Raw genomic sequence first — 15,616 nt, 5'->3', positions numbered from 1 at the left:
CTCATTTTGGTGCTGTTATAACTGGAGATACCCATATTTTTGACAGAGAGCTTAATGCCCTGCAAGCTTTACCAGTTTTTGTTTCTACATCATGTGCTGTGTTGGTGCAGCCTCCAAGATGAAGGAAATCATCAACTTTTTTGATGTCTGACCAATCTATTGCATGCAATGTCTTCTCAGATGTTGGGTTAAGCTGCATGAACTTCGTCTATCCACCTTCAGGAAGAGTCCAGTCAGTCTTGTTTCTCACTCTACCCGATGCAGAAGGTCTTCTGCTTCACTGAGAGTGTTTTCCAGGAGGGCGATGTCATCTGCAAATGCAAGCTCTGAGAGAACGTCTTCAGGGTGTCCTTGAAGTACTCTGGTGTCTGTGGAGTGGAGATCTGTGTTGCCCTCAGGAGTCCTGACTACTGCAGAAGTGTTGACATACATAACTTTTGTAGCTGCTAAATATCAGAATGCTGTCCTTGTCATTGTGGGCACACTAACATACTTACAGGTGGATATGAACAAATATAGAGGAGTAAACAGCACACATTTCTTTCTGAAACACGATAGCTCAAACCTGTACTTAGGTGAGTCAGTGTGCTCTCCACCTCTGCATTTCAAACTGCAGAAAATTCTCAATTTTCTGTCAGTGCAGCTTACAAAGAAAATTTTGCCTTCTTTACTTTCCTATCTCTTAATATAGTTTCTGAAACAGCAGCCCATAAACGCTTTAACGTTTCCACATGTATTTGTTTTACACTCGCTCTACAGGCAGTTGAAGATTGACGGTCTCGTTAGGTTCAATACAAAGATCGGCAGAAACAGCTGGTAGTTCAGCTTCCTTCATCCAGAATCCGATTTAATGATATAAAATATGAACAGAGCAAAACTGTTTCTATGGAAACTGCCACCCCTTCACCCACAGCTCCCCTTTAGCCCCCTCACTCCTCCCTCTCTCCCATTTAAATTATAGAGCAGGGGTTACCTCTTTTCAGAATCTCTTTCTCTGAATAGGGATGTGGGTGTTGCTTCTGCCCAAATGACAAATTCAAAGAGGAGGAACGAGGGGGCGGATGGAGACACGGCGCTGGAATATCAGCAACAGTGAGTTAACCACAAAACAGAAACTTAGAGGATAGACGGAAGGCTTCTGAGGGCAACGGGAGGAAATAACGCTTTTGAAAGAAGCCTGATTGAGTGCTGCTGTCAAGGCTGACATGTAAAGAACTTTTTAAGGATCAGTCAAAACATGACTGAGTAGAAGGCGTAAAAGTAAAAACCAATGCCTTAGTTAATGCAACACACATAAAGAGAAAAGGTCAGTTTAACTTCATGTTGGCAACATTAATTTAAACTTTGCATGATACCTCTACACTCCCCGGCCACTTTATTAGGAGCACCTGTTCAATTGTTTAACACAAATATCTAATCAGCCAATCGCATGACTGCAACTCAGTGCATATATTCATGTAGACGTGGTCAAGACAACTTGCTGAAGTTCAAACCAAGCGTTAGAATGGAGAAGAAAAGGGCTTTAAGTGACTTTGAGTGTCGCATGGGTTGTCGGTACCAGACCAGCTGTTCTGAGTATTTCAAAAACTGCTGCTCTACTGAGGTTTCATGCTCAGCCATCTCTAAGGATTACAGAGAATGGTCTGAAAAAGAGAAAATATCCAGTGAGTTGTGTGGACTAGTATGCCTTGTTGATGTGAGAGGTCAGAGGAGAATGGGCAGACTGATTGGAGATGATAGAAAGACAACAGTAACTCAAATAGCCACTGGTTACAACCGAGGAATGCAGAATACCATCTCTGAACGGAACACATCCAGCCTAGAAGAAGACGGCCTACAGCAGCAGAAGACCACATCTTGTGCCACTTATGCCAGCTAAGAACATGAAATTAAGGCTACAATTGGCACAGGCTCACCAAAATAGGACAATAGAAGATTGGAAAAATGTTGCCCTGTCTGATGAGTCTGGATTTCAGCTGCAAGATTCAGATGTTAGGATCAGAATTTGGCGTGAAGCAGTTTTAATTAACCCTCGGGTTGTCCTGTGGGTCAAAATTGGCCCGGTTTAAAATCTGAAAATGTGGAAAAAATATATATATTTTCACAGTGAAATGTCTGATGTCCACATTTTCAATGTTTTTAGGAAATCTTTCAACATTTTTTGGTGGAAAAAAAGAAATGTTAAGAATGTTTCTTAAAACATTCATAAAAAATCTACATTTTGGTTCTTAAAGAAAATATTAGAAGTTGTACTGACATATTTGTAATCAATTTAGATGTTTTTAGGATTTCTTTGGAAGATTTTTACTCATTTTTTGAAAATATTTACAAGAATTTTCTTGCCAGGTTTGGGGGATCTTTTATATAAAACTTTTAAGGGAAACTTTTATGGAATTATTGGGAATTTTCTTCCTGAAGGTTTTGTAAAATTTCAGAAATTTGGGGAATTTTTTTGCTGAATTTTTTGGATATTTTTAGACAAAGAAACAATATTTTTTGGTGCCTGTAAATGAAGACAACAGGAGGGTTAATTAAGGCAGTTCTGGAGGCAAAAAGGGGGTCCGACCTTTTGCTAACATGGAATACACTCACTAACAAAGTGAGTGTATTCCATGAAACCTAGTTTTAAAGATAACCACCACCATATCAGTGCTTAGTGTTTTCCTCGGTGCTAAAGAACTGGTTGCAGTAAAGGTAAAGGGTTGTGTATGATGGGAAGAAAGGAGGAGATTGAGGGTAGCAGACAGGTTGATCCGACAGGCGTCCAGCACCTGAGGAGAAGTTGACCAGGCAGACAGACTCTCCAGGGCAGACCGGACTGTGTTGTATGTATAAATAGACACTAATCAGGCCTCCGTGTCAGATTAGTTCCCATAACCTTTTGTTCAGCACACACTGGTTATGGTAGGCGGTGTATGGGTCAGCTCTGTCCAGGGGATGTCCTCTACTGTCCATTTGCTGCTGCTCAACCCTCATGTGAGATAAATCACCCAGGAACAACCAATAAAGCATACATTTCGTCGTCATTCTTGCTCATTTGACACTTTCCCTACCTAATATTTCAGATTTTAAATCAGAAATCCACCCTGTGTTTCTCCAACCTAGCAACTTAAAAAGAGACCAGGCTCAGCGCTGGATGCTTCAGGGGTGTATGAGGAAGCTCCTCGTTGGTGTGAGGTGCCCCCTCACTTCTCCACAGATGTACACTAAGTGGGCTGAAAGCATTTCCTGTGTAATCTCAGGTGAACCGTGCAGATTTTACTGCATCGGACATGAGAGTAGGATGCGCATGATGCCAGAATTCAGCGTCAGTTGAAGACAAAAAGACAGACAAACCTACGCCAGTCGTCACATAACTCAGCCGTTTTCCTTGGCGGAGTAAAAAAAAAACAAACAAAAAAAAAAACAACTTTTTTTCTTTTAACTGAAATTGTTTCCTTATGTCTGAATTCTTGCTTGTGTTATACGTCGCTTTGGACAAAAGCGTCTACTAAATGAAATTGTAGAATTGTAGAAATAAAAAATAAAAAATAAAATTTATGAAAACAACTATTTTCAAGGCACACCTTTACATACGTAGTTATGTAAACCTTGCTGTGATATTAATGTGGAACAGGACAAAAGCACAGAAAGAAAGTGAATTATGAGCATACTTCCTCAATAGCACAGGGTTTCATGTTTTCAATGCAATTTACTTTGAAAACTCATCTGTGGCAGTTCTAATCACGTTCTGTTTTCTTTCCCAGAATGTTTTTCTTAAAGGCAAGATGACATTCTAAAAATGTTCCTCTGAAACATTTGCTGAATGTTGCATGAAGAACTCCCTTCCTTTGTTTTCATTACAACACAGCAGAACATTGTATCACGATTTACCTCAAAAACATCCAAACAACATCCTCAAAAAACTGCAGACAAAATATTTGGCCTTTGTCACATGAAGGAAACAATTTGATATCATCTTTACAACATTTCTAAATGTTGGTTTGCCCTTCTTTTATCATGTCAGATACTGACAACATTCTCTAAACATCCTCTGAATGTTGTAATGGTAACATTATGCCTTATAAGAACATTATTTCAATTAGAAATACCCTTAGAATGTTTTATGTACTTTAAAAATGTTAGAAACATTAGAGCTTTTAGGTAATGTTGTGAGCACATTTCCTGCTTGCTGGAAAAGGGAACTGAGTTTGTTTTGTTTCATTGCCTCCAACATTAAAAGGGCTTTGTGATAATTTATTGCTTGCAGCTTGTCTCCACCTACTGTTTATTCAGAACACTACCTCTTTAGGAAGCACAATTCCTATTTGTATCAATTTTATCATAACAACAACAATAACACAAATAAAAATACAACAAAATAAATTAAGAGATACCAAAACAGCGTTAGCATCAAAGCCGTACTCTGAGGGGGAGTTCTTTTAAACTCACACGCTGAAGGCTGCAGAAATGGTAAGGCAAAGTGGAGTCATTTCTAGCATTTTCTGTTGCAACAGATGAGAGCGCTGATATTACGGACGTCGCTCAGCTGGCCATGGAGGGAATGTGAGTTTTATTATGAAAACCGGAAGCTGCACCGGATACAGTGGATTGACTGAGTGTAACTTGACGCTGTCAGCCACGTCACCTCCTCTGAAGCTACTTTCCTGAAGTACCGCTGGACTGTGGGCGGAAAACTCACTCATTTATCAGTTTACCTGCTCACCGAGCTGTGTGACGGACACCGTGGAATTTATTTTTCTGCTTTTATTTCATTTTTTTTATCCCTCCCAACGGCGTGTTTCTTGCGCTTCGTAGCTGAATTCCTTCCTCTTCTCCTGAGGACGTGTCAGGCCTGTTGCGTGAAGTTTCATTTGGTTTTAGCTGCTAAACAGAATGAACGTCTTTCGTCTGGCCGGTGACGTGTCACATCTGGTGGCTATCATCATCCTGCTGCTGAAGATATGGAGGTCCAAGTCCTGCGCTGGTAGGTTCAGAATAACATCACAAATCTGCAGCCGTCGGTGCTCTTTAACCTTCTGCACACTGTTCTTGTGGCTGTCCAGCCTCAGTCGGTGTGTGTGCAGCTGTAGTGTGGATGCAGGAGTGTTCATGAGTAGTTTTGCAATAATATAACGCAATACGGTATTTTCATTGTGGTGAGTAGTTCTGCAGGAGTGGAAGCTACGTGGCAATGTTTACAAAAGGAAGTGCTTCATGCTCCACGGATTTTACAGCTGGCTATATGGTCAAAGTCCGAAGTGGGAGGATTTTTCTTTTCTTTTCTTTAAAAAACACTGCATAAAAATAATCAGTTTTGCTGCTAATTAAATTCTGTGTTGATCAAAAAAATTAAAAACCCTCAACTAATCGGTTATTATATAGAAAATAGTTCATTTTTGCATTTTTTCCCACTAATAACAGAGACATCATGGAAGCACATTGGTGTCTAAAGGGTTAAAATACTGAAAATAAATTAATATTTTGTAGTCATGATGAGGATGTTTGTTTAATAATAATAAGTCTGATCAAAAGAGAGGATGAGGAAGAGCTGTCCGCCTGATGAACCTCAATATATTGAATAAATAGACAATGAAACCTGCAAATTATATGGGCTATCCTGTTTATTTTTCACTTTGAATATATAGACATTTTTTTTAGTATTTTTTTGCACTGTTTGACATTATTTGCTATCTGTCTATCTATCTATCTATTTCTTGTGTGTCTTTATTCTTATTATTGTTTTGGTCTGGAATAGTTTCTCAATACATTTCACTGCGTGTTATACTGTGTATAATTGTGTTTCTGACATACAAAGGTCTTGAATCTTGAATGAAACTCACTAAAGTAACATTAACTTATACCAGTATACAATAGTATACGACTATGTTGCTAAGTTGTATTTTTTTCATTCTTTTCATTCTATTTTTATTCTTATCTTACTTGTTCTACATTTGTATATGTATATATTTATCCCTATTTATTTTATTTCTGTTGCTTATCTTTAATTTCTGCTAATTTGTTGCACTGCCTGCTCTACGTGCCTTTTTGAATTGCCCCCTTGGGGACAGAGAAAGTTTTCTGAATCTGAAATATATGATAGTTTTGCTGATTGCTCTGTTTTTATTACATGATTGTTTTTGTTTTGATCTGTTTTATATCTTAAATGTAGCACTTTGAGATTTTGCCTGTATGAAAAGTGCATTACAAATAATAATTATTATTATTATTATAATTTTGATTGTTGTTTTGACGAGGTTGTTTTCGTCCTGAAGATCCTCTGTGTAACTTTGTTAAACCAAACTAAATCTGCTGTCTGCTTTTGCTGCTAAATCACAAAACTGGGAGAAATTCATCTTTTCTCCTCATGTTCGTCAGCTGTTTTATTTTTTGTGGTAGTTCATTAATGCCATTGTTATTTTTTTTCTTCTAGGAATCTCTGGGAAGTCTCAGGTGCTGTTTGCGCTTGTTTTCACCACCAGATATCTCGACCTCTTCACAGTCTACATTTCTGCGTACAACACGGTTATGAAGGTACATCTGCGGATCCCACATAAGAGCTGCATTGATTACTTCTCAACTATTGAATTAATCATACATGATTTTGGATTAATTTTCTAGAATACGTAAATAGAGTTTCTTAAATGTGAACATTTTCTGATTTCGTTCCTATTCTGTGACAGTAAAACAAAATAAGACATTTATTGTGAGGAACATAAATGGACATTTTTCACCATTTTCTGACATTTTCTACACAAAGGATCTAATTAATTAATGGAGACAAATAATAAACCAATCAAGATGCAGTTTAGCTGAAAGCTCACCTTTAACTTAACCTGATTGACAAACTAACTCTCTAAACACAGTGTGGCACCAAGTCAGGGTGATTCATTTATTCCGCATTTAACCCTCGTGTCGTCCTGCGGCTCAAAATTGACCCGGTTTAAAGTTTGAAAACGTGGGGAAAAAATTTCAACATTTCAACATTTCTGGGAAATATTTGAACATTTTTTGGTGGGGAAAAAATAAATGTTAAAAATGTTTCTTAAGAACATTCACAACATTTTTTTTTGTGAATGTTCTTAAAGAAAGTAGAAGTTTTACTGATATATATATGTAATCATTTTAGATATCGTTAGAATTTTTTTGGAAGATTTTTACTCATTTTTTGAAAATATTTAAAAGAATTTTCTTGCCAAATTTGGGGGATTTTTAAAACAAAATTTTAAGAGAAACGTTTAAGAATTATTGGAATTTTCTTGCTGAATGTTTTGCAAATTTTCAGAAATTTGGGGCCTTTTTTTGCTGAATTTTTTCAGGCTAGGAAACAATTTTTTTTAGTTCCCGTAAATGAAGACAGCAGGAGGGTTAAACGAGCCACGCCCATGTATGACACGCATTTACAAGCACTCCAGTCCTGGCTTTGTACACATATAGCGTATAGTAATAAAGTTATTCAAAGCAGACAGTTAGACATGCAAAACCCCTAACAAGCTGCAAGCCTTATCTGCTAGTAGTCGTTGTGGAGATTGGTTGCCAACCGTCAGCATTTGCCTCTGCTCTCTCAGGTGGTGTTTCTGGCTCTGTCCTATGCTACCGTCTACCTGATCTACATGCGCTTCAGGAACTCATACGACTCAGAGAATGATACGTTCCGTGTGGAGTTCCTGTTGGTTCCTGTTATCGGGCTGTCCTTCCTGGAGAACTATGCCTTCACCCCAATGGAGGTAAGAAGAACCACGCTGGTGTCTCAAGAGCAGTTACATCACTGAGGCTATTTATTTGCAGCTGTATCAATAAAACATTTGCACTCCTAATGTCTCAGCTTCAGTTTAACTTTAGAGTGTGTCTCCCCGTCTCTGATTCCCCTCAGATCCTGTGGACCTTCTCCATTTTCCTGGAGGCGGTGGCCATAATGCCGCAGCTCTTCATGATCACTAAGACCGGCGAGGCGGAGTCCATCACCACCCACTACCTGTTCTTCCTCGGCCTCTACAGAGCCCTCTACATCGGCAACTGGGTGTGGCGTTACCACACGGAGGACTTCTTCGACCAGATTGCCGTGGTGTCCGGCGTCGTGCAGACCATTTTCTACTGCGATTTCTTCTATCTTTATGTCACGAGGGGTGAGTAGAGAAACTACCGTACGGGTGATGATTGGCTGTGGAGACTTGCGGTTGATTTTAGATTTCAAAATTCGTTAGCAAGACTGTCATTTTACAATGATAATACTGCAGAGGTGTTAGCTAAATTTAGATGCAGATGTTTGGTAGCACCTAAGCTGTGTGTTGTGTTTCAAGGTGAATTTGTATTCTGGAAAGAGGGTTGGTGTTTAAAGCTCCCATCTGTCTTTTTACCTCTCTAGGTGGTTCATGCATGCTGGAAAACACACAATGAGTAAATTAGGTAGTTAACGGCAATGTAGCTGGAAATTGTAGCTTCTGTAGCTTCTTCAGAATCAGTGTCTGGCTTGAAACGTGTGACTGAATTACTCTAATACTCCAAAGTACAACTGGGTCAATATATTGAGGGACTTTTGAAGTCCATGGGATATATCTTGCATACATTTTTATTACAAGTAAAATAACTCATGTTTTTTGTGTTCATTATGATCATGTTTTTACAAATTCCAGAATTATTTCGTATGGAAACAATCACTTAATAAAAAATGACTGGACATCATTAAAACATCAGCTAAATAACCGTCCAAATTTAATAACAACCACCTTCTAATTAGCTAAACAATAATAAAATGAGCTTATTCAAAAATAGTTTTGATTGTGTTCTTTTTGTTAAGTTGAGATAATCGTGACAGATTTTTTTTTTTGGCCAATATATCCAATTTTTATATGGAGAATAACAAATTGTATCACTTTCAACTCAGTTACTCATTACAAAAACACCTAAAAATGTCATGTGGTGTTTGGTTATAGGCGGCTATGTTGATTTTAAACCTTAAAAACAGCAAAAAATGTCAACTATGATACCAAAAAGTCCCACAATTATATATTGATCGAACTTGTGATTGTGTAGCGCAGAGTAGTTTTACAATTTTAAGCCTGAATATGTAATTTTGACATACAGAGATGAGTCTAATTGATGATGGAGAAGAACTTAAATGGTGCTTTTCCACTTGAGGAGGGTGAATGTTCTTGTTCTCAGCAGCTAAAGCAAAGATAAATCTGGTTTGGAGACCGTGAGTAGTGTTTGTTGTTAGCTCACCCGGCATTAGCTTCTCATGCTAACTTCATTCTTTGTCCTCTGCAGTGCTCCGAGGAAGAGGAAAGATGACCCTGCCCATGCCGGTTTAAAACAGCCTCCCACCTGTGCCCGCTGTAGTTCAATATCTGAACACAGACCTTGCCTTCAACTGTGCTAAGCAAAGGGACTAAAGGTCTGACATCACTGCAGACCAACATGAAATATGTTTTCCGTGTGCTTGCTACTTTGAGAGTGAGTCTGTTTGTTTGCGAGTGTGTACATGCACTGTGTATGTCTGTGTTTTGTTTTGTTTTTTGTCCGTGAGATGCGAATGTGGCACTGGAAATGTGCACAAGAAGCTTAAATTCAGTCGAGTACTTGTCCATAGTATCCATGCAAATCAACATCAGATTAATACTAACTTGCAATTCTGAAACCACAAAAATGCATCTAATGTTGAGTTTAGCATTTTTGTAGCCGCAGCAGCACTCAGGTAGACTAAATGCTACACCTGCAAGTGCTCAGAGTTTCCTCCTCTTTACTCAATCAGCATCACTACAGTCTTGTATTTGTAAATTTGTACACTTTAATTTTCCACAAGGTGTCCTCCTCTTGCTTTCCGTACCGTTAGACACTCCCTGAATAGCTTCATGTACGCCCTTCATCATTATCAAGTATGTTACTGTTTTGTTTCGTACCTTATCATCATCTTTTATATTCCAGTGTATTTCTTCATGGCTGAAAAAAAGGGCTAAATATCATGTCATGAAGCCAAAGATGGAATAGCTGCAATGTTGTAATTAAACTTTATTTTGTGCCGCCCTTCTGTTATTGCCTTCGCCAAATTGTGTCATTGTGTCAGGGGTACAAATGGGAACATTTCTGTAAGAGACTAACCATTTTTTTACAAATACAAATATGTTAGTCACAGGACGCTGAATTGCACACGGCGTTTGTGACTTTACCTTTTATTATACCGTGAATTCTCAAAGCTCACAAGTGTGTTTATGTTCTTTTTTTTACCCATTCATTTCCGCTGAAACACAAAATAAGTATGTTTACGACACACACAGACATGCATTCTTATTTGCCAGGATGATCTGAAAGTGCTCGTGCGTTGTGGTGATTGAAGATTTCTAGCATGTGATAGGTGATGCATAGGGATGTCCGATATGCCGATATTGGCCAACTCTCAATTTCTGATTCTGATATCAACTGACACTGATACTGATGCCGATATTTGTGGGCTTGGAAATAATTCCAAAGCAGACATGTTGTTACAGCAGCCACATGACTTGTTTACACGATTCACGACGCAGTTTGATGATGTGATCATTTTTGTGCAGGTAAATGCCGGGGAAATCCAGGCATTAGTTTATCGGTTTTCATGATAGTAAAAAAAAAAAAAATAAAAGTAATGATTTTGACCGATACTACATTTTTATGCCAGTATTGGTCCGATAATATCTGTGGGCCGATATTATCAGACATCCCTTGTGATGCACAATAGAAAACACAGTTGAGTGAGTTTTTCTTTCACACGTCATCACCTCTATAGTATGTGTTTTCAAGACCAAACAGCGAAGCCCATATTTATTTATAACCGTATCCTGCCAGGAATTAGCTGCGCTCACTGCCCAACCAAACATCATAAACAAGAGTAGCAGCCACAAATCTGGTGTCTAATATTTACTGAACCTGCAAATTAATTAAAATGTGCCTGTAACTAAAATCTTTAGCCTGGCTTGGCTTCTGGTTTAAAAAAAGAAAAAAAAATTATAAAAGCTTCCATTTTCTTAAAGATCTGTGACAATTTCAGGGTATGAATAATTTTGGACACAATTTTTGTTTTGTAGAAAGTAGCTAAAATGTGTTATTAACATCTTTAACACAATCTATCAACATATTTTGTCACTTCTTCATGTGATTTCCAGCCAGAATAAACCTACTGTCACATGTTAAAAATTTGAATCTATAACTGTACATGTTTTAACCCTCCTGTTGTCCTCATTTACAGGCACCAAAAAATATTGTTTCCTTGTCTGAAAAAAAATCCAAAAATTCAGCAAAATAATTCCCCAAATTTTGGAAAATGTGTAAAACCTTCAGGAAGAAAATTCCAATAATTCCTTAAAAAAATTATGTAAAAAAAAAAAAAATCCCCCAAATTTGGCAAGAAAATTCTTGTAACATTTTCAAAAAAAAATACTAAAAATCTTCCAAAAAATCCTAGAAACATCTAAAGTGACTCCATATATATCAGTAAAACTCCTAATATTTTCTTTAAGAACATTCACAAAAAAAATCAACCAAAATCCAGCGAATTTCGCTGGATTTTGGTTGATTTTTTTTTGTGAATGTTCTTAAGAAACATTTTTAATTTTTCTTTTTTCCACCAAAAATGTTCAAAGCTTTCCCAGAAATGTTGAAAATGTGGACATTAGAAGTTTCACTGTGAAGATATATATATTTTTTCACATTTTCAAACTAAAACGGGTCAATTTTGACCCGCAGGACAACACGAGGGTTAAGTGAAGCATCCTTCAGCGCAGGAACGTTTTTCTGTGTTTGTATAACACCTTACTTCCTTCCCTCACAGCTCCTCCCACTGCTTTAGCGGCTGAGCTGATGGAGAGCGGAGACGCTGCCAGAGCCGCTGCCTTCTCCACCACCTTCGCCTTCTTCACCGCTTTCCCTTTGCCCTTGTCCTTCCCCATGATCCCTGCTCCCTCTGCAGCACCTTTCCCCACAGCGCTCACCAGCTCGCACCAGAAGAGCCTCTCTGCTCTCTTCCTGTCCTCCTCCTCCTCCCTCCTCCTCTGCTCCTCTTCCTTCCTCCTCCTCTCTAGGTCTGGTGACTGCTCCTCCTTGTTTTCAGCCTCCTTCTGAGGAGATTCCACGCAGCGTTCTCCCAGAATCCTCTCCTGTGCCTCCCTTATGGCGCTCTCTGCCTCCTTGAACATCTCGCTGCTGTAGCAACCACCTCCGTTGTCCGCCACAAGCTTGTCTACCTTCTCCAGAAGGTCCGAGACTTGTTGTGAGCACTCTGTTGTCTTGTCCTGACCGCTGTTATCAAAGGTGTGATGCCCCCCACGGCAGCTGCTGACAAACTCCGACAGCTCCTGGCTCTTCTCCAGGAAGTTCTCCGCACGTTTTCCCTGCAGCTGGTCCCCCCATGTGAACAGCACCATCATAAACCTGGTGACATCAGGCCCAAATCTGGCTTTGATCCACTCCAAGGCCTCCCTCTCCTCCTGGGTGAACCTACCGGGCTGCAGGGTCACCAAGAAGACGTGGGGTCCCAGAGAGGACAAACCCATACACTGACCCACTTCTGCCATGACCTCCTGAGGGGACAGGTGTGTGTGGAAGAACCCCGGAGTGTCGATAACAGAGATACTCCGCCCCTGTGCCGTCCCGCTCTGCCTCATGCACCGTGTGGTTACAGAACATGGAGACACGTCCACGCAGAAGGCAGACCTGCCCAGGATGGTGTTGCCTGAAGAGCTTCTGCCGGTCCCAGTCCTGCCCAACAGAACGATCCTCAGGGCTTCAGGCTCCGATGCTGGAGGTGATGCTTCAGGGACTGTGCAAACATACAGTCATAGTACATGATGTTAATACCACCTTTAAAATGAGCTGACCTAGTGGCAGGCAGTGGTAGAGCCAAGTAATATTTAGCCAGACTGAGACAATTATGCACATTGGATTGGCAGACTTTCTCATTATTCAATTGCATGTAGTTTGAGCGAATTAGTATTTTTTGGGTCACTTACTTATGATTTGTGTATACAGGCAAGACTGCTATGTAGAAATACATTAGAACTCGTATACAATATGACAATCTTTTCAAAAATGATTGCTAAAACTCAGTAAATAATCATTTTGATTACATGGGCTACATATATTTAAGACTCCTATGCCAAAAGTGTCCTTGTTCTGCTCAGGACACCCATCACATCATGTCCATCCAGCTTTCAGTTTCTTTCTTTTCGCTGCATGTTCTGGATCAGTCATGCATTGTTCAGTCGTTTGTCTCCAGAGATCATCAAAGTAGTTTCCGAAGAGTCTGTACAAGAACTAAATCTACAGAAACTACATCTACCCAAAGTATACACACTATAACTGATAAAAGCCTACAAATTCTTCATGTACAATATTAAAAACGGATGCATTTTTATGTCTATGCAATTTTCAGTGACAGTCAGGAAATTGGTAAATTGCTGTGCAATGATATAACAAGGCACAGATAGTTTACAGATGTGATGGATAATATTTAAAGATCTAGAAATTATTGAAAATTTCAGTTTTACAAATTCACAATTTGCAGTTAATGTCTTCTCTGTAATTTGTACTCTTTGAAAAGTCATCCCTCGGGCCAGATGAGACCGTTAAGTGGGCCGTTTCTGGCCCGCGAGTCGTATGTTTGACACCCCGATAATCGCAGACTTTAAGACCACAGTTAAAAGCACCCTTAAGCTCATGTGCATTCTATGGTCAAGGCTGTTTATTTTAGACAGCATCCTATTGAAAGTGACTCCTTTCCCCTACAGAATAATGGAACAGCGCTGCTCCTCATCCACTGACTGTAAATAACAGACGTACCTTCGTGTGACGCAGCATTTTCAGATGACGACATCCCAGCGGAGAAACTATGACACAGCGTTAAGTCTGCGGGTCATTAGATGACTAAAATACAGGATTCTTTATGCTTTCGCTGCGATGCAGATGTCTTTTCTGCTCTAGTGGTTGGATTTCCACCAGAGCTGCAGAGGAGTAGAGAGCAGCTCCACACTGCCACCATGACGCACAGTCCAAACCTCCAAACGCAGGAAAAGTTACCTGCAGTCACGACTGGCCTCAGAAAAAAAAAAATAGGATGAACTCTCGTGTTGTCCTGCGGGTGAAATTGACCCGTTTCAAATTTTGAAAATGTGGGAAAAACATATATTTTCACAGTGAAAGTTCTGATGTCCGCATTTTCAACATTTTTGGGACATTTTTCAGCATTTTTTGGTGGAAAAAAATGTTTAAAAAATGTTCACGAAAAAAACATTCACTAAAAGTTTTTTTTTTGTGAATGTTCTTAAAGAATATATTAGAAGTTTTACTGATATATATGTAATCACTTTAGATACTTTTAGGGTTTTTTAAAAAGATTTTTCTCATTTTTTGAAAATATTTACAAGAATTTTCTTGCCAAATTTGGGGGATTTTTTTAAAATAAAACTTTTAAGGGAAACTTTTAAGGAATTATTGAAATTTTCTGAAGGTTTTGCAAATTTTCAGAAATTTGGGGATTTTTTTCCCCTGATTTTTTTGTATTTTTTCAGACAAGGAAACAATATTTTTTGGTGCCTGTAAATGATGACAACAGGAGGGTTAGGGGGGTTGGGACCATCAGCTGTGTTGTGCAGAAGTCAGGGTGGTACAGTTGATGGCCCTATTTGACAACTGTTAGAATCCATATTAAGGCAAAAACCATGAAATAGGTTCCTTCCATTGTAAATAGTCATGAAAACAAAGTAAAAACATTAAATGAGAAGGTGTGTCCACACTTTTGACTGATAATATATTTATTTTTTAATCACAGTATTTGAAAGGAGTGACACAATTTAAATAAAATCCCTGAAACACAGTGTTTCAAAGATCCTGCAATCTGGATACAGATTTGAACATTTTCAGCACAAAGAAGTCGACTCCTAATTCAATACTATGCAGAACTGGCTTTATGTTAATTAAAATGTTCACATATCACAGTTTGTATTCCTTCATCACAATAATATAGAGATAAAGTATATCTGCTCTCCTAAAGATAATACTTGCTACCACATAATTGGAAGCCCTCAGCAGATTGTTCATCTAGATTGTCTTGTTAAACCAAATATTCTCCAAAACTGCTGTTCCAATGATTTTGCTTTGTCCGCAAAATGGGATGCGATTAATCCTCTTATCTCCAGTAGAGCTCTACTGTATGTGTGTTTCATTAATAACCTACACATATTGTAGCATCAAATAAGCGTTTGGTGTCATTCTGCTTGATTACGCTCTGCTTGATAGATTGGATTTAGAATGTGAAACAAGCACCAGTGGGCCACAGCTTTCAGTGAGCAGCATGGATGTGTAGAGCCTGAAAGAATAAAAGTTACAAACATATTTACGAGAAGAAACATGAGAAAGAAAATGCAGACTACACACAAATGTTATTCACATGTTTATGATATTTAAATGTTATTTAATGAGTCATAAATTCATTACTACAGTATATTATGAGGGTGGTACATGGATTTGGCCTCCAAAGGCGGACAACCCACTTATGTAATGTATTCTTGCCATATGACATACTTCTGGTATCCTGTATATACTATACATATATGTGTATGTGGTGTGTGTGTCTATATATATATATATATATATATATATATATATATATATA

General features: G+C 38.7%; 2 protein-coding genes across 6 annotated transcripts in view; one reads left to right on the top strand and one right to left on the bottom strand.

Moving 5' to 3' along the window:
- Positions 1–10,006, top strand: part of kdelr3 (KDEL endoplasmic reticulum protein retention receptor 3) — a 50,169-nt gene extending 40,163 nt beyond the window's left edge. For 4 of the 5 annotated variants that reach the window (XM_051940942.1, XM_051940943.1, XM_051940939.1 and 1 more), the window contains 5 exons: positions 1,003–1,092; positions 6,413–6,513; positions 7,548–7,706; positions 7,853–8,105; positions 9,247–10,006. In XM_051940942.1, coding sequence (XP_051796902.1) covers positions 1,062–1,092; positions 6,413–6,513; positions 7,548–7,706; positions 7,853–8,105; positions 9,247–9,290 — 588 coding nt within the window. In that variant the 5' untranslated portion in view covers positions 1,003–1,061 and the 3' untranslated portion in view covers positions 9,291–10,006. Of the gene's footprint in view, positions 1–1,002; positions 1,093–4,288; positions 4,967–6,412; positions 6,514–7,547; positions 7,707–7,852; positions 8,106–9,246 lie in introns of those variants that run through there. The other variant, XM_051940938.1, reaches the window with a different exon arrangement.
- LOC110961183 (GTPase IMAP family member 7-like) lies at positions 9,971–14,181 on the bottom strand. Its single transcript, XM_022208699.2, has 2 exons — positions 13,786–14,181; positions 9,971–12,766 (listed from the first exon to the last, which is right to left on the bottom strand). The coding sequence occupies exons 1-2, from the start codon at positions 13,817–13,819 to the stop codon at positions 11,724–11,726; spliced, it is 1,077 nt and encodes a 358-aa protein (XP_022064391.1). The 5' UTR covers positions 13,820–14,181; the 3' UTR covers positions 9,971–11,723.
- Between the last annotated feature and the right edge of the window lie 1,435 nt (positions 14,182–15,616).

Source organism: Acanthochromis polyacanthus, chromosome 21 (assembly GCF_021347895.1).
Source record: "Acanthochromis polyacanthus isolate Apoly-LR-REF ecotype Palm Island chromosome 21, KAUST_Apoly_ChrSc, whole genome shotgun sequence".
In the NCBI taxonomy this organism is placed as follows: Eukaryota; Metazoa; Chordata; class Actinopteri; family Pomacentridae; genus Acanthochromis; species Acanthochromis polyacanthus.
The sequence above is the reverse complement of the archived record's forward strand: the minus strand, read 5'-3'. Positions and strand labels throughout refer to the sequence as shown.

What these genes read in the sequence shown, in the direction of transcription:
- LOC110961183 (XM_022208699.2), bottom strand. Translation starts at nt 13,819, where the DNA reads ATGTCGTCATCTGAAAATGCTGCGTCACACGAAG. An exon ending in AAATGCTGCGTCACACGAAG is followed by an intron (nt 12,767 to 13,785) that starts GTACGTCTGTTA and finishes ATGTTTGCACAG; the next exon opens with TCCCTGAAGCATCACCTCCA.